Here is a 23221-nt window from a genome sequence, read left to right as displayed (position 1 = left end):
TGTCATAACACGACTAATCATCTGTCGGTTCTCAATCAGGTTGGAATAGAATCTAGTGATTCTTTTGCGTCTGTCACTAACGCCCAGCCTTCAGGAGTTTGAAGCTCGTCACAGTCATTCAATCCTCGAATCCTACTCAGAATACCACAGACAAGGTTTAGACCTTTCGGATTCTCTTGAATGCCGCCATCAATTCTAGCTTATACCACGAAAATTCTGATTAAGGAATCTAAGAGATATCCACTCAGTCTAAGGTAGAACGGAGGTGGTTGTCAGGCACACGTTCATAGGTGAGAATGATGATGAGTGTCATGGATCATCACATTCATCACGTTGAGGAACAAGTGATATCTTAGAATGGAGGCAAGCGTGATTGAATGAAAAATAGTAATGATTGCATTAATCCATCAAGACACAGTAGAGCTCCTCACCCCAACCATGGGGTTTAGAGACTCATGCCGTAGAAGGTACAATATGAAACGTGTAAAGTGTCATAAGGTAAAGATACAATGTCAAAATATCCTATTTATAGTGAACTAGTAACCTAGGATATACAGAAATGAGTAAATGACGTAAAAATCCACTTCCGGAGTCCACTTGGTGTGTGCTTGGGCTGAGCATTGAATCTTTCATGTGTAGAGACTTTTCCTGGAGTTAAACGCCAGCTTTTGTGCCAGTTTGGGCGTTTAACTCCAATTTTTGTGCTAGTTCCAGCGTTAAACGCCGGGAATTATGAAGCTGATTTGTAACGCCGGTTTGGGCCATCAAATCTCGGGAAAAGTATAAACTATTATACATTGCTGGAAAGCTCAGGATGTCTACTTTCCAACGCAATTGAGGACGCGCTAATGAGGTTTCTGTAGCTCAAGAAAATCTACTTCGAGTGTAGAGAGGTCAAAATCCAACAGCATCTGCAGTCCTTTTTCAGCCTCTGAATCAGATTTTTGCTCAGGTCCCTCAATTTCAGCCAGAAATTACCTGAAATAACAGAAAAACACACAAACTCATAGTAAAGCCCATAAAAGTGAATTTTAAATAAAAACTAATAAAAACATACTAAAAACTAACTAAAATGTACTAAAAACATACTAAAAACAGTGCCAAAAAGCGTATAAATTATCCGCTCATCAATAGTCTCCTAAGATGAATAATAGAATAAAATCAAGACCAAAAGATGTAACGTGGTCAAAAGACCTTACAACCAAAGACGTCTAATACACTAGTAAAAAGTTCTATTTATACTAGACTAGCTACTAGGGTTTACAAAAGTAAGTAATTGATGCAGAAATCCACTTCCGGGGCCCACTTGGTGTGTGCTTGGGCTGAGCTTGAGCTTTACACGTGCAAAGGCTTCTTTTGGAGTTGAACGCCAAGCTGTAACGCGTTTTTGGCATTCAACTCTGGTTCGTGACGTGTTTCTGGCGTTTGACTCCAGAATGCAGCATAGAACTAGCGTTGAGCGCCAGTTTACGTTGTCGAATCACGAATAAAGTATAGACTATTATATTTTGCTGAAAAGCTCTGGATGTCTACTTTCCAACGCCATTGAGAGCGCACCATTTAGAGTTTTGTAGCTCCAGAAAACCTATTTTGAGTGCAAGGAGGTCAAAATCCAACAGTATCAGCAGTCCTTTGTTAGCCTTTTATTAGAGTTTTGCTCAGGTCCCTCAATTTCAGCCAGAAATTACATGAAATCACAGAAAAACACACAAAATCATAGTAAAGTCCAGAAATGTAAATTTAGCATAAAAACTAATGAAAACATCCCTAAAAGTAGCTAGATCCTACTAAAAACTACCTAAAAACAATGCCAAAAAGCGTATAAATTATCCGCTCATCAACGACGCTCACGCGTCACTCTCTTTTTTCGCTTTCCACGCGTGCGCATGTGCAACGTGCACGCGTGGTCCTATTTTCAGCAAATATGAATTTTGTGTTTTTAAAACCAAATTTTAAACCTTTACGCCCCTTGTTTCATTCTTTTAGTCCTGAATTAGAATATTATGCCTAGTAATGAGAAGAATCTAGGAAAGGTGATAACTTGGGGATGAAGTAAGGGGAGAATTAATAATGAATCGTGAAAATGATGATGATTATGATATTGTTATCGAGAGTGATGATGATGATGAGATTGTTAATGAGAATGATGATGATTATGAGACTGATAAAGAGGATGATGATGATTATGAGATTGTCATTGAGAATGATAACGATTAAGAGATTGATATTAAATATGATCCTGATTGTGATATACCTGCCTGGGTAGATGCAGTGGCATTGATTCCACTTGCTCTGGGACATGGTGAGATATACCTGCCTGGGAAGATGCAGTGGAGTGATTCTACTTGCTCCGGGTTTGGTTTGAGACTCCTGGGATAGATGCAGTGGTTAGCCCCCATTTGCTCCCAGTTGAGGTTGATTTAAGATTTTTGAAACTATCTGAGTTTCAGATTTTCTTGGGTAGATGCAGTGGGTCAGCTCCACTTGCTCCAAGTTAAGATCCGAAATTCTGTTTACCATGCGTTGTAAGATGTGGCCGGACACTTAGACCTTTCCGGATGAGCTCTCCCCCATGGATATTTTATTTTGATTGATTATGATTTTGAGCTTGGGGATGCACGTTTGCAGGGACTGTCCAGTGGTTAGCTACCAGGACATGTCAGGTTGGCTATGTAACTGACAGATGATATCATTAGCCATAAGGGAGGCATACATCATTTGAATATGATTGAATTATTTGGGTTTGCCTATTTATTTTGGATTGCTATATTATATATGTGGTACTTGTTCTACTTGTACCTTATTGTGTATTACTTGCCTGTAGTGCTTGTGTTTGTACAACTGAGAGGTTTCTCATGCTGGTGTTGGTTGACACTGAGGGCTATTCTTGATGAGATGAATTCATGATGAAATTGAATAATGATGATGATTATTGAATGAGGAAATTGAGCTCCCTGGGTAGATGCAGTGAAGTGATTTCACTTGCTTCAGGTAGAGAACGAGATAATTTGAGCTCCCTGGGTAGACACAGTGAAGTGATCTCACTTGCTCCAGGTGAGGATATGAGGTAATGATATAGAATTGTTGAGACAGAATAGCTGGCAATGGTTTTGTTTATAATTCTGATTGTGAATTGTCGGAGAGTTAGAAAGTTGGGATGCATGAGTTATATGAATCAGATTTAGCATTCCCTTATGACAGTTGCCTATTTATGGATTAGCAAGAACATAGGATGAATATTTGGTGAGAGAAAGTTTAGGATGCTTAGTGAGTTTTTATTACGATGCATTGTATTTATTTGGCACTTTTACCATACTGGGAACCCATGGGTCAGAGGTTTTCATTTCGTATATATCTCTTGTTTTTTCAGATACAGGTCCAGGTTCTCAGAAGTGAGCTGTGGTTCATCTGAGAGACGGCGAAGATTTTTATATTCTCTACTTTATATTGTGCTTAGAATCTCTCCACCTTTATTTTGAAAAGCTTATGTTATGTATTGAACTCTTTTAAACTTGCCTATAGAGGTTTTTATGTTTCTTTTGGGAGTGATCAAGAGATACTGTTGCCAACTACTATTACAAAGTACACTAGCCGGCCTAAACATTGTGGGTCACGGCTAGTGGCTATTTACTTATGTTATATATCTATATACTATCCTTCTCTTATTCTCCTTAATGCTTTTATCTGTATATCGCTTTTGACTTCACGCCTTATCCTTTAGTTGTCGATGCGTGAGTGATACGACTTTGCGATTTTATTTTTACTCTTTTCAGGATTGTCAATTAATACTCCTCTCAATTTTACTTATAATTACATATTAAAAATCCATCTTGAGAGTTGTACTACCTTATTATCATTGACTTGTGACTCGAGCATAAGGATTTGAATATTAGGGTGTTACATACCCTCTGAATATGGCAGAGCCAATACTGGAGTCTCCGATTATTGACAAACCTGAGTATCTGATGAGCGGATATTTTATATGCTTTTTGACATCATTTTCATATAGTTTTTAGTAGTTTTTAGTTAGTTTTTATTAAGTTTTTATAGGTTTTAGTGTTAAATTCACATTTTTGGATTCTATTATGAGTTTTTATGTTTTTGGGCAATTTTCAGGTATTTTCTAGTAGAAATTGAGGAGCTAGAGCAGAATAGAGAGATCTTAATGGCTATAGAAAGCTAACTTCTAGAGCTTTCCAGCAATATAATAGTCCATACTTTACTTCAGATTAGAAGGTCCAAAACTGGCGTCCAACGCCAGCCACCTGCCCCCTTCTAGGCGTCCAGCGCCTAAAGAGCAGAGCCCAACGTCCAAAGGCCCAGAGAGGACCCCTAGCTGGCATTCCACGCCCAAGGAGCCTCAAAGCACATGGATCTCATCAAAGCTCAGCCCAAACACTCACCAAGTGGGCCCTAGAAGTGGATCTTAGTATTAAATAGACTGTTTTACCCTTACTAATCATCTGTTTAGTATTTAAGGGATTAAACTTCTGTAATTCGTACCTTTTTCATACCTTTATGATCTCGTTCACTTTCAGACCTCGCCCCTATGGAGGTCTACCATTATTTTTGGTTTTCCATTATTTTTACTTCAGTATGAGTTTTTAAACCTCCTAGGTTGAGGGAAGGAGCCCTGTTGAGTCCTATGAATTAATAAAAGTACTATTTCTTCCTCTTCGATCCGTATTTGATCTATCTCTAAGATGTATATCCCGATTTTCATCATGATGAATAGGACGATCTGACAAATTGGCTCTGTTCATCACATTAAGATGAACGTGTCTGACAAACATCCATGTCTACTTGGGTTCGTGTGAGTACCTGGAAGAAAAGCATGAGCCAACATCTATGGATTTACATCTCTCAGACGGTTAATCCACAATTTTGTTGGGGACTTTTCGAGATACTAGTTCAGCCAATTTCTGGGGAGATTAAGGTCTCCGTGGTATAGGCTAGATTCTAAAGAAGCAGCGTTCTCTGATCCAAAAGTTTCAACCTTGTCTGTGGCATTTTGAGTAGGATCGCCAAGAGAATAGCCTGCTAGAGCTTCACCCTCCATTGGAATGAATGACAAGGGCCCTGGCGTTCATTCTGTAGCAGAGGAGATCAAGGACCATTGACGTGGCTTTGATCACTTATAGCCTGCTATAGAAGAAGATCATTCACAAGCAAAGAAGATAGTAGTACCAGAGTTACTTCAGAAAGACAAAGCAACTCCAACTCTCAACTCTATTCCATTCACATAATTCCTAATAGTTAATTTACAACTCCTTCTGATTCTGCATGATTAAGACCTACAAGACGACAATAGCTTTCTTCAAGCCACAATCCTCGTGGGATCGACTCGGACTCGCTCAAGTATTACTTGGACGATCCAGTGCTCTTGTTGGTACGGCTGCTGTTGTACGAAATAGTGTGGGTTTTGCGTACATGCACACCAAGTTTTTGGCGCTGTTGCCGGGGAGTGTTGAGTTTGGACAAACTGCCGGATTGTTTTGCTCCTTAGATCAGGTAAGTTTATTTTACATTATTTTAATTAAGTCCTTTATTTTTTGTTTTCTTCTTCTAATTTTTCGAAAATCATTAAAAAGTTGTTCAAAAATATTTTTCTTTTCTTTATTCAATTTATGTTCTTGTTGAATCTTTGATTTTTGCAAGAGTATAACTTTGATTAAAGCGTTTTATTTTTATTTTTATTTTCTTCTTCTTCAGATTTTTGAAAATTTAAAAACCTTTTTCAAAAATATTTTTATTTTCTTTGTTTAACTTTTGTTCTTTGTTTGAGTCTTGAGGTCTTGAATCTTTTAATTTTTGTTCTTGGTATTGAGTCTTCCATGTTCTTGTTTCCTATTTTTCAATTCCAAAAATTTTAAAACTTCTCCCTATACTCTCTTTTAAAATATTTGTCTTTTTTCTGTCTGAGTCCTTGTGTCTATTTTCTTGTGAATAGTTGTTCCTTTGAGTCTTTCTTTCTAAAAATTTTTAAAAATAATTTTTCTTTGTTTAATTCTTGTGTCAAGTCTTTAAGTTTGGTATTTTCTTGTTAATTTTTCTTTAATTTTCGAAAGTTTAGTGTTGGTTTTCTAAAGTTTTGGTGTTCTTCTTTATGTTCTTGTGTTCTTTGAGTCTTTAAATTTTGTTCTTTGTGTTCTTGTAAATCTTCAAAGTGTTCTTGAGTCTTGCATGTGTTTTGATCTTAAAATTTTTAAGTTTGGTATCCTTTTGTGTTTCCCTCCAAATTTTCGAAAATAATGGGGTGCCAAATCTAAAAATTTTAAGTTTTGTGTCTTTTATGTGATTTTCTCTTTCATCATAAATTCAAAAAAATAAAAAATATCTTTTCTAACTAATTTTTTGCATAATTTTCGAATTTTTTTAAATAAAATTCATAATTCAATTTTAAAATTTTATCTTATCATATCTTAGTTGTCAAGTTTTCAAAAATCAAATTTTTTTCAAAACTAAAAGTCATCTTTTTCAAAATTCTCTCATATCTTTTTCAAAATTTAAAAATCTTATCTTATCTTTTTCAAATTTCAAATTTTTAAAATTAAATCTTTTTTAAAATCAACTTTCTAATCTTATCTTTTTTGTTTCTTATATTATGTTTTCTAACTTCTAATTTTCAAATAATATCTTTTTCAAAACTTTTTAAAAATTCTTATCTTTTTCTAATTTCAAATCTTTTCTTATCTTATCTTTTATTTTCATTTATTTTATTTTTATTCTTTTCTTAATTAATATCTTATCCACTGTCTCATCTTTTTCAAAACCACCTAACTAACTTTCTCTCTCTTAAATTTTCAAAAACTACTCCACTTCTTCTCTCTCTTCTTTTTTTTTTAAAAACTTCCTAACTAACTCTTCTATTCTTAATTTTCAAAAATAATATCTCTTTTTCTCTCTTTTCTTTTTCAAAATCTCCTAACTAACTCTTATCTTCCTTAATTTTTGAAAACCATCTCTCTTCTTCTCTCTCTTCTTTTTCAAAACTACCTAACTCTCTCCTCTCTTAATTTTCAAAAATTTCTTTCTCTTCCCTCCTCTAATTTTGAAAATTTAACAATTAAAATTCAAATTTTTTAAAATTAATTTAATTTAATGTTTGAAAAAGTTAATTAATTAATTAAATAAAAATAAAAATATTTTAAATCTTATTTACTTTTTCTATTTATACTTCTTCTCTCCTCATCTCTATTCATTCAACTCTACTTCTTTCAACTCTGGATCTAGGTCAACTTCTTTATCTTCCTTTCTTTTTTTTCTTCACATCTCACTTGGAGCTTCTTGCCAATGGGCACAGAAAGCTTTCTTGTGATTTCTTTTCCATCTTCTTCTATCTCTTTTTTTTTTTACTTTTATCTTCTCTTTTCAAGGTAATCTTCTTCTACTTCTTTTATTTATTTTTATTTTTATTTTTTATCTTCTTCTTCTTCCTTTACTTTTGACCTTAAGAAAGAGCGTTTTGCCTATTGGCGTGGTCTTTTCTTTTTTTTTTCTTGTTTATGACCAGGAACAGGGATAAAAAACCTCTCTTGACTCCTGATCCTGAACTTGAGAAAACTCTAAGGAGGCGTTTATAGCAAGCTAAAGCACAACACTTCAGAAGAGACCTTTCAGAAAGTTTTGAACAAGAACAAGAGGATATGGCCGAACCACAAGAGGAGACCAGAAAGGTCCTTGGTGACTTCACTATGCCTACCTCTGACTTTTATGGCAGAAGTATTACTGTACCTGCCAATGGAGCTAACAATTTTGAGCTTAAGCCTTAGTTAGTTTTTCTTCTGCATTTTCCCTTTGCCTTAAGAGACAGAGCTAAGTTCTGGTTGGAAGCCCAGCCTAGAGAGAGCCTTGACTTTTGGGAAAAGCTAGTTAATGCTTTTCTAGCTAAGTTCTTTCCCCTTCAAAAGATGAGCACGATTAGAGTGGAAGTTCAGACCTTCAGACAAAGAGAAGGTGAATCCCTCTATGAAGCCTAGAAAATATACAAGCAGCTGATCAGGAGATGTCCTCCAGACATGCTCCCAGAGTGGTCCATCATAGGCGTGTTCTATGATGGCTTGTCTGAGATGTCCAAAATTTCATTGGACAGCTCTGTAGGTGGATCTCTCCACTTAAAGAAAACATCTGCAGAAGCAAGAGAGCTCATTGAGATGGTTGCAAACAACTAATTCATGAACACCTCTAAGAGGAATCTTGTAAATCATGGTACCCCTCAGAAGAAAAGAGTCCATAAAGTTGATAGTATGAATGCCATCCTGGCTAGTAATAAGATCTAGACCTAACAGGTCAACATGATCTCTCAACATCTCACTGGGATGCAAACTGCAGCAAGCAGTGTTCAGGAAGCTTCTCTTGAAGAAGAAGCCTATGATCCTGATCAACCCACCATGGAGAAGGTGAATTACATGGGAGAACCCTATGAAAACACTTACAATCCTTCATGGAGGAATCATCCTAACCTCTCATGGAAGGATCAACAGAAACCTCAGCAAGGTTTCAATCAAGGTGGTAGAAACCAGAATAGGTTCAATAACAGACCACCATTCCCATATTCTCAAGGGAATATAGAAACCTCTAAGCAGAGCCTTTCTAACTTAGCCATTATGGTTTCCAGCCTCAAAAAGACCACTCACAGTTTCATTAATGAAACAAAGTCTTCCATTAGAAACTTGGAGGTACAAGTTGGTCAACTGAGCAAGAGGATCCCTGAGATCCCTCTTGACACTCTTCCCAATAATACTAAGGTTAATCCTAGAGAAAAATGCAAGGCTACAACCATGGAGGTTGAGGCGGAATTGAAGGAGAATGGGAAGGCATTGAACGCCAGTGAAGAAGCCTTCACTGGGCGTTCAACGCCCAGATTGCTAGAGGCACACCCTTTGAGTGCTTAAAGCCCACTCAAGAACCCTCTAGCCCAGAACCAAAGGAAACCATAAAGACAATAGAGGTTCCTTTGAATGCACTTCTGTAGTGCATAAGTTCTAATAACTACTCATCCTCAAGTGAGGATGAAGACACTAGGGAAGAGCAAGTGCTCTGTACCTAGGAGCTCTTATGAGGCTAAATGCCAAGCTATTTGGTACAAAGCCTCTAGAGGAAGAATCTCCATTGCTTACCAAAGAACTCCATGCTTTGGTTCAGCAAGAGCTACCTCAGAAGCTTCCAGATCTTGGACACTTTCTGATTCCTTGCACTATAGGCACTATGACCTTTGAAAAGGCTCTGTGTGACCTAGGGTCGAGCATTAACTTCATGCCACTCTCTGTAATGGAGAAGCTAGGTATACTTGAGGTACAAGCTGCACACATCTCTTTAGAGATGGCAGACAAGACAATGAAGAAGCCCTATAGCTTAGTAGATGATGTCTTGGTTAAAGTTGAAAACCACTACATCCAGGCAAACTTTATTGTCCTGGACATAGGACAGGATGAGGATGACTGTGTCATCCTTGGAAGACCTTTCCTAGCCACAGCCAATGCTATCATTGATGTGGCTAAGGGAGAACTAACCCTAAAGTTAGGGGAGGACCACATCTTATTCAAGATGCATCATCCTAATTCTCCCTCTAAAAGAGAGATAACAGTGCAACACCTAGTGTGCCAACCTTCTTTTTTTATGCAGAGCTCTGTAGAGCCCCCAGACATCAATTCTAAGTTTGGTGTTGGGTAGCCATCAACAAGCTCTAAGCACAAAGGTACTAAAAAAAGTACCTAAAGGCTGGAGGGACAAGAAAATCCCAACTGAAGGCCTCTCACCTGGCATGAGAGTTGTCTTCACTAAGAAACCAGCCTTACCACATACAGTGAGCCATGTTCTATCTCCAGAGCATGTAGAGCTCATTCATGAGAGGACAGGAAGAAAATTTACTAACAGGGGCGACAATCTAATCACATACTCACCTCCGTAAGGAGCTAAAGGTCAAACTAGTGAAGTTAAGCTTAAATGAAGCTATGAAGCATCGTCCGGAAGATCATTCTATATTCCAGTGTGACATTATTGATGAAACTGTAGCTGAAGTTCACCAGAAAGAATTAGAAGAAAAGTACATGGAGCAAGGTCCAGGTGTGGGGGACTTTCTGAAAATAATGAGAAGACTTTACCATTATCACCAGCCCCGGATGATCCAGAGCCTAGCTATGAGCAGAAATTCGAATTAAAGCCCCTTCCTCCACACCTCAAGTATGCTTACCTTGAGGACAAGCAGAAGTTCTCAGTCATCATTGCAAGGGAACTCACTTTCCAACAAGAAGAACAGCTACTCAGTGTGCTGAGAGAACACAAGAAAGCAATTAGATGGAGCTTGGTGGATATAGTAGGCATTAGCCCTCAAGTTTGTGAGCACAGAATATTCTTAGAAGAGGGAGTAAAGCCTGTCCATCAACCTCAAAGAAGATTGAATTCCACCATCTTAGAAGTTGTCAAGAAAGAAGTGACCAGGCTACTTGAAGTAGATATAATCTACCCCATCTCAGACAGCAAATGGGTCAGTCTAGTACAAGTGGTACCCAAGAAGTCTGGAGTCACAACAATAAGAAATGAGCATGGAGAGCTCTTGACAACTAGAGTGCAGAATTCATGGAGAGTTTGCATTGACTATAGGCGTCTCAACCAAGCCACTCGCAAGGATCATTACCCCTTGCCATTCATTGATCAGATGCTTGATCGCCTGTTAGGTAAATCCCATTATTGCTTTTTAGATGGTTATAAAGGCTACTTTCAAATTCATATAGCTCTTGAAGATCAGGAAAAGACTACTTTTACATGTTCTTTTGGGACTTATGCTTATAAGAGAATGCCCTTTGGCTTATGCAATGCACCAGCTACTTTTCAAATATGTACGATGAGTCTTTTCTCTGACCTTATTGAGAACTGTATGGAGATTTTTATGGATGATTTTAGCATATATGGTGATTCATTTAGCCTTTGCTTGGATAGTTTATCTAGAGTGTTAGACAGATGTGTTAGTACAAACCTTGTATTAAATTTTCAGAAATGTCACTTTATGGTAAAATAAGGAATTGTACTAGGACATGTTGTGTCTAATACTGGCATTTCTGTAGATCCAGTAAAGGTGGATGTTATTTCTAGTTTACCTTACCCCTCCTCCGTGAGGGAAGTCCGTTCGTTCCTTGGACATGCAGGTTTTTACAGGAGATTTATTAAGGACTTCAGTAAGGTAGCATTGCTTTATCCAGACTGCTACATAAAGATATTGAGTTCGAGTTTAATAAGGATTGCATGCAAGCATTTGATAAGTTGAAGATCGCCCTGACTCAAACTCCAATTGTGAGAGGACCAGACTAGAGCCAGCCTTTTGAGATTATATGTGACGCCTCCAACCATGCAGTAGGCGTGGCGCTGGCTCAGCGTGAAGGTAAGGATCCTTTTGTAATAGCTTATGCATCTAAGACTCTAGATGCTGCTCAATCTAATTACACCACTACTGAAAAAGAGCTTCTTGCTATTATTTTTGCTCTGGATAAATTCCAAACCGATTTACTTGGCACTAAGGTAGTAGTGTACTCAGACCATGCAGCTCTAAAATATTTATTAGCAAAGAAGGAGTCCAAACCAAGGCTAATACGTTGGATATTGCTGCTACAAGAATTTGATTTAGAAATTAAGGATAGGAGTGGTAACCAGAATTTAATGGCAGACCACTTGAGTCGTTTTGAGCACATTAAGGGTGACTCCACTCCTATAAATGATAATTTCCCATTTGATAGCTTACAAGTAGTATCTGAAGTAGTTCCTTGGTATGCACCTGTAGCTAATTATCTAGTTAGCCATACTTTTCCTCCACAGTTTACTAAGCATCAGAGAGACAAGCTGAAAAACAAGTCCAAATATTATGTATGGGACAATCCATATTTATGGAGGTGTGGTGCTGACCAGGTAATTAGACGATGTATACCTCAATCAAAATTTCATTCCATTTTAGAGGCCTACCACTCATCTGAGAGTGGGGGACATTTTGGCCCTCAAAGGACAGCTAAAAAAATCTTAGACTGTGGATTCTGGTGGCCTACTCTTTTTAAAGGTGCTGCTGAATTTTGTAAATCTTATTCCCCATGCCAAAGGTTTGGTAATATATCCAAGAGGGATGAGATGCCTCAATAGATTATGCTTTTCTGTGAGTTTTTTATATTTGGGGCATTGCCTTCATGGGTCCGTTTCCAAATTCTAATGGTTACTTTTATATACTGTTAGCTGTAGATTATGTTTCTAAATGAGTGGAAGCAATTCCTACCCGTACTGATGATGCTAACACTGTTGTTTCCTTTGTTAGAAACCATATTATATGTCACTTTGGATCACCACGAGCAATCGTGAGTGATCAAGGCACCCACTTTTGTAACAGAAGACTAACAGGATTATTGAAGAAGCATGGGATAATTCACAAAGTAGCAACAGCTTACCATCCCCAGACCAATGGGCAAACAGAACTCTCTAACAGAGAGATTAAACGTATTCTCGAAAAGATAGTAAAACCTCATAGGAAGGGACTGGAGTACCAGGCTACAAGATGCACTTTGGGCATATAGAACAGCGTACAAGACACCCATTGGGATGAGCCCCTTCTGCTTGGTATACGAAAAGGCCTGCCACCTCCCTGTCGAGGTGGAACACAAGGCTTTCTGGGCTGTAAGGGAGTGCAACATGAATCTTACGAAAGCTGGTGCCGAAAGAAAGCGCAACTAGCAAAACTAGAGAACCTTCGCCTAGAAGCATATGACAACTCCAGGCGTTACAAGGAGAAAATGAAGGCTGTCCATGACAAGCACATTAAATGGAGAGAGTTCAGACCAGGGGAGTTAGTTCTTCTATATAACTCCAGATTGAGGCTCATGCCAGGCAAACTGAGATCAAGATGGGAAGGTCCATACAGAGTAGAGAAGGTAAAACCATACTGAGTTTTCCACCTGCGTCATCCTACTAGCTCAAAACTTCGAAAGGTAAATGGACATCGCCTAAAGCTTTAACATGGTGAGAAAATGAAGAATCAGAAAGAACTAGTGGTTTTCCTCTTGGAAGACCCACCAAGAGAAGCAGAATGAGCCTAAAGAGCTTCCAACTTAAGGATGTAAAAGCAAAGTGATAGGTGGGAGACAACCCACCATGGTATGATCGTTCCGTTTCAGTCTTAGTTTTATTTTACTTTACTTTATTTTTATGGTGTTAATGACTCTTCTCATCATCCCTGCATATAGATGCATATAGTTGCATTAGCATTCTGCATATTTATTATTTAAAAAGAAAAAAAGAAAAAAGCGCACGCGATGCATAGGCATCGCTGACGCGTCCGCGTCACAAGTGCGTTGGGAAGAAAACAAATTGAACAGAGAGTCACGCGAAAGTGTGGCTGGAGGCGTGCCTTAGGCACAAACGTGCCACGCGACCGCATCACTCACGCACCCGCGTTATTTGGAAAATAAGCCTCCCACACGTCCGCGTCACCCACGTGAACGCGTGCCCTTAAAATCGACGTAAAAGAGGTGTATAGCAGTAAGTTATGAAGGAGTGGGGTTGGAATGATGCTAGAAGCACCAGCCCTGTCATGCGACCGCGTGCCCCACGCGTCCGCGTCATTTTTCTAAGTATAGCCATTCACGCGATTGCGTCAACCACGTGACCGCGTCACCCTAAATTTTTTGCAAATATACGAATTCTACAGAAAGACGTGCGTCCGTGAGGCTGCTCTCGTGCCAATAGCACAAATCAACTCATGCGACCGCGTAACCCACGCGTTCGCGTCACTTGAAAACACCGCACACCACGCGACGGCGTCACTCACGCATCTGCGTCACATGCGGCGCACAGCTTATCCAGATCAGCCAAATATCTTATCTTTTCTTTCCCAAATCCTAATTTTTTCCCTTCTTCCTTCTTCATTCTTTCTCACTTTCTACTTCCTTTTTTTCCCACTATTATCAAGGTTTTTCTTTTCTTCTTCCCGCTTTACTTTTCTATTCTTATTTTTATTTTTATGGTTTCTTCTTCTTTTTTCTTTTTACTTTCATTATCTGTGTTTTCTTTTTCTTTTAATTGGTGTTAGAAATTTATTTGGGTCATTATTTTCTATATTTTGCTTATGGATTATCATGGAATTGTTCGACAATTAATATTACTTCTTAAAGGGTTATTTGCATGTTCTATTTTATATTTTCAAAATCATAGTTACCATGCATGCTATGTGTTTATGAAAAAGACCATATGGCATCATGCACTACTTTTATGTTATCCTACTACTTTAATGCCTGTTTTTCACAAAACCCCTTTCATGTTTTCTTGATTAAATATAATTGTCAATACAAACAGATTATTAGTTTGAAAGACTTGGTAATCTAACTTGGACATTGAATGCTTGATCTATGCTACTCATGCCTTTGCCAGCATGCCAATAAACATCTTGCATTTAATTGCCATCACATGCACTTTCTACATTTCCATTTATGAACTTTTCACATGTAGCCTAGACCATGTGTCAACGACATCATTCCTTACCGTGCATTGATTACCATCCATAATATTCGCTCCCTTGCTCGAACCATTCACTTTACATATTACCTTCTCTTTCCTTTTTCAGGATGGCCACCAAGAAAGGCAAGGAGAAAGCTACTCCCAAACCACTAGCAAGGAGAAGAATAAAAAGAGCATTAGTGGCAGAGCCATCGTCAACAGTAGTAAAGCCCTCAACAAAAAGAATTAAGAGGATTATAAAGGTTGATGAAAAAGAGAAAGCCTTCCCAGCAAAGGACACTGCGTGATTTCCTAATCGTTATTGTGAGCAGATGTTCCCCATCCTGGCAGAAAGGAATTACAACAACGAATACCTTCTTATCCTCCCGACCCGTATTGCTGAATTTGTTGAGCCGCAAATTGAACAAAGACAATGGGGATTCCTACGGAGACAATCACGGCAGGTTAACCTTTCGTGGGTAGTAGAATTCTACTCTAACTTTCATATGCCAACTATGCAGTCTGTCTACGTTCGTCAGAAACAAGTCTCTATAACGGAAGAGACCATTCAGTGAGCTCTAGATTTTTCCCCTGCTCCAGAAGGATTGGACGCAATCCAAGAAGACTCACTCAAGTGCCAGACATACCAATTTGATTGGGACGTCGTTCTCATAGTTATCGCACAACCTGGCAGCAGATAGATTTTTGGATACCATCGTTCCCGACCTAAGGGAATATCGGCTTCCGCACTTACCTTAGAAGCTCGAGTATGGGCGCAGATTCACTACAAAAAACACGCTAATTTGCGGGGTTTTTTTTTCAATTTGCGGGGGTTTTTACAGCGATTTAATAAACTCCTGCAGTTAGGTGTGCTGCAATATTTTACGGGGGTTTTATCAGAACCGACGCAATTTTGAAATCCAAATTGCGGCGTTTTTTGCCCCCCGCTGTTTGCGGGGGTTTCAACTAAATTGCGTCGGTTTCTGAAGACCTCCAACAGTTTTGTGTTGCAGCATTTTTTATTCATGTTGTGGGGGTTTTAAACCCCCGCAAATATGGTAAACTTAAAACAAATTTTTTTTTGTTGGAGTTGTAAACTCCCACAATTTGAAATGTAATGCCAAAATATTTATACTATGATATATATAGTTTTTTCTTATTTTATATAATATTTATTAGAATCCAAAATTTAATAAGAATAAAAATCTTTAAAGTATAAAGCTAAAATATAACCCATTAAAATAAATAATAACTTTTTTATATTATAATAAAATGCATAATATCTGAATCATCACTGTCTTTATATATCTACTCCTAAAAATTAAATAAGCTAAAATAATATAAACTCACAACTACCACTAATGAGTTCTCTACTTGAATAAGTTTGTTTAATAAAAAAATGCAACATAATACCCTAACAAAGGTGGAACAATAAACAACTAATCAATCTTTAAAGCAATACTAAACAATGTCTTCACGATTTTCATTGCTTCCTCCTGATGATGTTCTTCCTGTTGTCGGTGTAATAGTTTCGTTCTCAATATCATTAGCCTAAAATAAATTAAAAATAGAAATGTCAACATAAAAATTCTCACATCTATGACACTATAACGACAATTCAAAGACCAAAAATGTTAAAAAGGCATTAACCTTTTCTTGTGTGAAAAACTTGAACAACAAATTAGTAAGAGTAGGCATGTAAAAGTGAGAATATACGAGACTAATACCATGCTAGAACATTAGCATAATATAACGGTTATCATTTATCATAATTTTTAAAAATATTAGTCCAACATAGATTTGACGAGAGATGGCAATTTACCTGAGTTCCATGGCCAAATATACTAGTAAGTTCAACAGGAATTCTTCCTTCTTTAGCAAGAAAATAAGCCTTGAATGCAGCTAATGTCCCATCAAATTTAGACTCCAAACGCTTAAAATCAGCTTGGGAGTAATTGGTAGTAGATGACATTGAAGTTGAAGAATTAGCTAACTGGCTAGGATGATTGCCATTTCTGAAAGTATTAGTAGGTGTTGCTCCCATTCCCATGCATCACACCCTACTAGAATGCTCCTCCCCAAACACTTTTCCAATAGCATCATTTGTAGATGGTCTAGATTCATCTTTCTCATTTTGAGTCATAAGTACTTCAATTTGTTCCTGCATTTGAGATTTAAGCAACAAAAATTTAACAAAATAACATTAAGGTTTGGCAGATTTTGAAGTAACACTTTGTACTAAAATAGACCAAAAAGTACAACTTACTGCTATATCCCTTGCTTCATCAGTCACAAACGACCCATCTCTCTTCTTATGAGTTTCTATGTACATTTCTCCACGGCTAATTTTTCGACCAGTTTCTAAAAACTATACAAAAGAATATAAAAAAAAATAGTTAAAGAGCATATCATAATTTAGTAAAAACAAAAAATGATTGATGGTTCATACTATTTCATGTCTTTTCCTTGAGATGGGTTTCGAGCCACCAGTATGGGGAATTGTTTGCTTCTTGCGAGCTTCCTTATTTCTCCTACACATCTCCTATAAAAAAAGAAAAATGAAGATTAGAAAAGTGATTACGTATTAATATTATATTTTGAAAATTTTAGCATGTTACCATTGTAGAAGGTAGAAACCGATACTGAACAAAAGATGCCCATTGATCTCTGTCGATGCCGACCGGGACATTATCAATGAGTGCTTGTCTACTCATGCATGGATCATAGAACTCTTTCCATAACTTAATTCTATGTTGTGACCACTTTTTTGCAAGGCTAAGCTTGCAATATCGCTTTTGCAATGCCCTCAGAAATTTTGAAATGAAATTTTGGCTATAAAAAAAAATCATACATAAATAACAAGATATCATTAACAATAGAAAATTTTAATAGGAATTTAGTAAAACTAAATATTTCAAATATATACCTTCAGCAAGTTACTAAAACACTCTTCAAATCTAGATCGAGGTATGCCTAAAGGTCCTGACCACTTTGAGAAATTGATTGGAAATAACTTACAATCAACTGCCAATGTTCCTAGATATCCAGCAAGCAAACCTTGGGCTTCTCCAATAGCTTGTTCATCTTCAAAGTTCACAACAACTTGCTCATCTCTAGATAAGTTATCCATTTCTTTAACTTTTAGCCTTCTAGTCTTAATAGTTCCATCTGTGCCTTTATTTCCAAAGTTTTAAACTAAATTAAAAATTTAAACACAAAGTATTTGCATATAAAATTAATTATATGTAAGTACACATTTACTTTTAAAAATTAAATTTTTAAACATTTTACAATTAAAAGCTTTTAAATTTTAAACAATTATGAAGAATCCACATGTAACACAAAGGACATTACAAATCCCAGAATAAAATTTCACTCCTAGACACTAGGATCAAGAAAGAAACAGATCACTTGAGTAAAAGAAGACTAAGTTTGCAACAGAACATTTGTTAGGTGCCCCTAAAAAAAATAAATACGAACTCTCCAAGAATCAAGAATATTTCGCAGTTCATATGAGTACACCTTAAGAAAAAATGAAAAATTTCAAATTTATCAACAACTCGTGTAAATCATATGGGCACCACTGTTCAGCTGTGGATTAGATCCTAAAAATAAACAAATTGAAATGGTAAGTACATATATATATATATATATATATATAGTGTGGACCGAAAAACATAAAAGATTTAGCAGTGGAATACAATCTTGAATTAATTTAGTCTTACTTACGAATGGCCAACTTGGATTGAGATATCACTTAATTAAGAATGCAATTTAGCCACCTTAATTATTGGGTATGATCATTATATTATTTAAATTATAAAGTAACTAATGAACAAGTTAATTAAATGGACATCTAATTGAGAAAGAGAGAGAGACAGAGACAGAGAGCAATTTGCAATATTGACCAGACAAAGACTCATTATTTTTCTATCCAAATTTTATTATTACTACAAGGAGAAGATGAATAAATAACAATTTGGACAAAAAGAAAAGAAATTTGAAAGGGAAAAGATCATAATGATTTGATGATAAATAATGTGATTTCACAAAAGCCAGAACCATGCATATGCATATCACTTTGTCATCTAGTAATATTATAGGAGTAGTACTATTTCGTATTTTCATTTTATGCCTCGGGAGTTGGGTGAAAATTTTAAGATTTTTAGTAAAAATATTTTGGGCAACATTTCCGTACAATTGAAGTATTTATCATATGCCTCAAAATAAGTAAACTTTAATATTATTCAACCATAGCCACATAGAAAGCTAAATAATCAGCATTAGACCTGTAAAAATTGGCATAGTGCATGTTCAGCTATCAATGCATCACTTTTCTACTTTCATACAAGAGATTGTACAAAAAAAATATATTATATATAAAGATTAAAAATATAAAATTTGCATTTATATAGAAAGCACTTATTTAGCAACTCAGCATGAGAAATTAAGTTTATTATGCACCATACCTACTGTCTCCACGGTCCAATATTCAGAAGATTGACGTCCACCAAAGGGCCTAGTATGTTCTTGGGATCCTTGGTTAGGCAGTGAATGATCCATATTACTATCCGGATTGCTTTGTATTGTTGAATCATGATTAGGTGGTGAATCATGATTAGGTGGTGAGATATCCGTAGGTGAATTGTGAAATACCTCGTCGTTAGTCTGATCAAAACCATTTTCAGGTTGAGGAGCTGATCTCAGGGGATTAGTAAACCGTTTACACTTCGGCATTGCTGTAAATGAATTTAACAACAAATAGTTAGAGAAAATAACTCAAAAAGCATGTTATATTTCACACAAAAATTAGGCCACAGATAAAATTTATGAACAAGCCAACGGATTAACCATAACCTTAAAATTAACAAATATATAAATAAGCTTTAACCTTAGATTTCTCATTATGAGTTAACTACGTCATCGATCAAGTGGTTTGTTGCCAATTGAATGTATTCATCACTGTTACCAAAATATTGATCAAGAGCTTGCTCTTGATGTGGCTCGTCCTCATCTGCAGCCTCTTCAATTTCATCACCCATTTCATACAAATCTCTTGGTTTTAAATGAACAACGATACTCCATCCTTTGTTAACGACATCATCTACATAGTATACCATTGATGCTTGTGACGCTAGAATATAAGGCTCATCTTCTTCATGTTCACCGGTATGAATTGGTCTTTCAAAGTTAACACAATGAAAATGCCATTGATCTCTTCTATATCCTCTATGTCGAGTGGAATCAGCCCATTTACATTTGAAGAGAACAACAGTGAATCGCCCATAATAGCTAACCTCAATTATATCCTCCAACTTGCCATAATAGGGTACATCACCTTGTCTTAAATTTTTGTCAACTCAACTTGCAACACATGGTGTGCTAGAGGTTAAATATACTCCACTATTCTGTGTCCTCAAACCTTCTTCACGAGCAATAGTTCGAAATGTGCAACCATTTATTTTACAAGCACTATATCTCGTTGCATTTGATAAGGGGCCTCGTGCTAAAAATTTGATGTCAATAGACAACTGTTCTATGGTATCTGGGTTCATTATCTGAAATTGAGATAAGTTATGAGGGTTAAAACATTTATATCTTAACACCTTTTCCATTTCATAAACTCTAATAATTTAGTAACTTACTCGTTTTTCAAACCATGAAACAAATTCCTTAAATACTCTCTTCTCTATGTCTGTGGGGTTCGGTCTCCTTCCCTTTGAACTTCTTCTTATGTATTCTCTAAATTCACTGCATTAGGAATTAATTTGATTTCAGAGTACGTCACTCACGAATATAGATTTTGAATATATTAATGCAAATAACCTCTATCTTTACTTACTTCACATAATCCTTGACGGCTGGACAATTTAGTAACACATATCTATGGGCTTGTAGCTTTTGCTTTTCATTCAATGTAAAAATTGTACCAGAACTCCCTGCTTTACCCACCGGCGGAAAGAGACAAGATTTTGAGCATCCCTTGTCAAGCGGGTCATCACATACACGTCTAGCTCTATTGAACCTTGTCTCTATATCTTCAAAATAGCGAGAACAAAAAGTGAGACATTCCTCAGCTAAATATCCTTCGGCAATAGATGCTTCTGCTTGTGCTCTATTCCGCACATGGGATTTTAGATGGCCTAACTCCCTAAAATAATATAAAAAAATCAAGTAAAAATGACATGACTAGAGATGCAATTCTAACGATCTTTAGTTCATCATACAAAATATTTTACCTCTCAATTGGATACATGTATCGATAATGCACTGGACCTCCGAGCTTTGCTTCATCTACTAGATGGACTGTCAAGTGAACCATGACGGTAAAGAATGATGGAGGGAATAACATTTCCAACTGGCAAAGGACGACCACTATGCGTTGTTGGAGCTTGTCAAGTTCAGAGTTACTTAAGCTTTTCCCACAAAGGATCTTAAAGAATGAGCCAAACTCAGCCAATACTGCGGTAACATGATCCGGCAGCAAATGACGAACTGCTATTGGTAACAATTCCTCCAAAAGAATATGACAGTCATGACTTTTTAATCCAAAAATTTTTTTCTGTCCTTCATCCACACATCTCGAAATATTACTTGAGTATCCATCTGGTAGCACAACATTCTTCAATGCCGAAAGAAATAGCTTCTTGGTGTCACGTGTTAGTGAAAATAAAGATAAATGATATGATCCATTGTCACTTGGCCAGAGATCATGCCTTATGCCTATTTCTTTCAAATCTTTCCGTGCCTTGAGATTGTCCTTTGATTTTGCTTTGTCATTAAGCAAAGTGTACAAAATGTTATCACACACATTCTTCTCAATGTGCATAAAGTCCAGATTGTGACGCAACAAATTGGTTTTCCAGTACGGAAGATCAAAGAAAATGCTTCGCTTGTTCCACTGCTTAACTTCTCATCGAGGTTTTTTCCCACCACTGTGAGATTCTTCTGGTTGCTAGTCTCGTGCTTCAACATCCTCTTGTTGTTCAAGAATGTCAAAACCTGATAACTTCTTAGGTGGACCATGCTCCTCTGTGCTTTTGTCAAAACAAAAACGATTCAGTCTAAATCTATGATTTCTTCCCAAAAAACGTCTATGACCCATGAAGCACCATTTAGAACTATGACGGAGATAACAAGGAAAAGAATCAAAGTTACAAGTGGGACAAGCTAAACCGGTGTGTGTGTTCCAACCAGATAGCATACCTAACCCAGGAAAATCACTTATTGTCCACATAAGAGCTGCATGCATTCTAAATGTGTTTCCAGATGATGAGTCAAAGGTCTCCACACCATCATTCCACAAATTTTTCAATTCATCTATAAGGGGCTGCAAGTACACATCTATCTTATTTCCTGGAGACTTCTTTCCTGGAATAATCATTGATAAGATGAACGAAGTGTGACTCATACACATCCAAGGTGGAAGATTGTATGGAATCAGGAACACAGGCCAAACACTATTAGTAGAACTCAAGGCTCCAAAGGGATTAAAACCATCAGTTGCAAGACCTAAGCAAATATTTCGTGGCTCTTCGGCAAACAAAGTGTGCGTAGCATTAAAATCCTTCCACGCTTGGCCGTCCCTTGGAAGTCTCAGTAATCCATCTCTTGCAGGTGCAGAATTATGCCATTGCATGTGCTCAGCCGTCTTGCTACACATATATAATCTTTTCAACCTTGGCTTCAGTGGAAAGTATCGCAAAACTTTTGCAGCTTGCTTTTTCTTTTTTTTCTTAGGGCTCCATCTAGATATACCGCAATACTTGCATGTGTCTTGTACGTTATCTGGATTGTCATCTAGATATAACATACAATCGTTTGGGCAAGCATCTATCTTAGTATATTCCAGGCCAAGTTTGCAAATTACTTGCTTGGCCAAATAAAAACTAGAAGGCAACTGTATTCCACCAAATGTATCTCTCAACAAATTCAATATCATAGTCATGGCCTTATCACTTATTCTACACAAAACCTTTATGTGATACAATTTAATTATAAACTCCAACTTTGTGCATTTACTGCCCTCGTGCAACTTTTCATTTCCGTCTTTTAAAAATTCATTGAACTCACTACCATCATCAAAGGAGCCCTCATGTAATCTTCCATCTGCGATGTCTTCATCTCCATCGGGTATAACTGCATCATTTAATCCCATTATACCTTCATCCCCATGGTGGCCGAATACATCATGCAGTAATGTATTTAGCAGATTCTCTTGAGATGGTGGCGCTTGCACATTTTCTGTCTGTTGCTGAGAAGATGATGGATATGGCTTACTATTACTCAGCCTATTGCGTCCACCATTGTTAAAGCCTTGCTGAGGCTTCTGTTGATCCTTCCAGGAGAAATTTGGATGATTTCTCCATGATGGATTATAGGTGTTCCCATATGGTTCACCCATGTAATTAACCTCTGCCATGGCAGGGTTCTCAGGATCATAAGCTTCTTCAGAAGCTGCCTCTCGAGTGCTGTTGGATGCATGTTGCAATCCATTCAGATTTTGAGAGATAATGTTGACCTGTTGAGTCAACATTTTGTTCTGAGCCAATATGGCATTCAGAGCATCAATTTCAAGAACTCCTTTCTTTTGAGGTATCCCATTATTCACAGAATTCCTCTCAGAGGTATACATGAACTGGTTGTTTGCAACCATGTCAATGAGTTCTTGAGCCTCTTCAGGCATTTTCTTCAGGTGAATAGATCCACCTGCAGAATGGTCCAATGACATTTTCGAAAATTCAGAGAGACCATAATA

The 23221-nt window shown here is 37.0% G+C and overlaps 3 protein-coding genes across 3 annotated transcripts; all 3 read right to left on the bottom strand.

The window, feature by feature from the left end:
- Window positions 1–15743: 15743 nt before the first annotated feature.
- On the bottom strand, window positions 15744–21352 carry LOC107474450 (uncharacterized). Its single transcript, XM_021135388.2, has 11 exons — window positions 20703–21352; window positions 20306–20614; window positions 20109–20214; window positions 19355–20021; window positions 18933–19202; window positions 17390–17637; window positions 17082–17295; window positions 16913–17005; window positions 16730–16831; window positions 16286–16624; window positions 15744–16014 (listed from the first exon to the last, which is right to left on the bottom strand). The coding sequence occupies exons 1-4, from the start codon at window positions 21290–21292 to the stop codon at window positions 19824–19826; spliced, it is 1203 nt and encodes a 400-aa protein (XP_020991047.2). The 5' UTR covers window positions 21293–21352; the 3' UTR covers window positions 15744–16014; window positions 16286–16624; window positions 16730–16831; window positions 16913–17005; window positions 17082–17295; window positions 17390–17637; window positions 18933–19202; window positions 19355–19823.
- LOC110278190 (uncharacterized) lies at window positions 16517–19583 on the bottom strand. The gene is made up of 6 exons (XM_052257831.1): window positions 19433–19583; window positions 18933–19202; window positions 17390–17637; window positions 16913–17005; window positions 16730–16831; window positions 16517–16624 (listed from the first exon to the last, which is right to left on the bottom strand). Exons 1-6 carry the CDS (start codon window positions 19581–19583, stop codon window positions 16517–16519), a joined length of 972 nt encoding a protein of 323 aa, XP_052113791.1.
- A 66-nt stretch (window positions 21353–21418) lies between the features above and the next one.
- Window positions 21419–22621, bottom strand: LOC110278191 (uncharacterized). Its single transcript, XM_021136404.1, has one exon. The coding sequence runs from the start codon at window positions 22619–22621 to the stop codon at window positions 21419–21421; it is 1203 nt and encodes a 400-aa protein (XP_020992063.1).
- Between the last annotated feature and the right edge of the window lie 600 nt (window positions 22622–23221).

This window comes from Arachis duranensis, chromosome 2 (genome assembly GCF_000817695.3).
Source record: "Arachis duranensis cultivar V14167 chromosome 2, aradu.V14167.gnm2.J7QH, whole genome shotgun sequence".
In the NCBI taxonomy this organism is placed as follows: Eukaryota; Viridiplantae; Streptophyta; class Magnoliopsida; order Fabales; family Fabaceae; genus Arachis; species Arachis duranensis.
The sequence above is the reverse complement of the archived record's forward strand: the minus strand, read 5'-3'. Positions and strand labels throughout refer to the sequence as shown.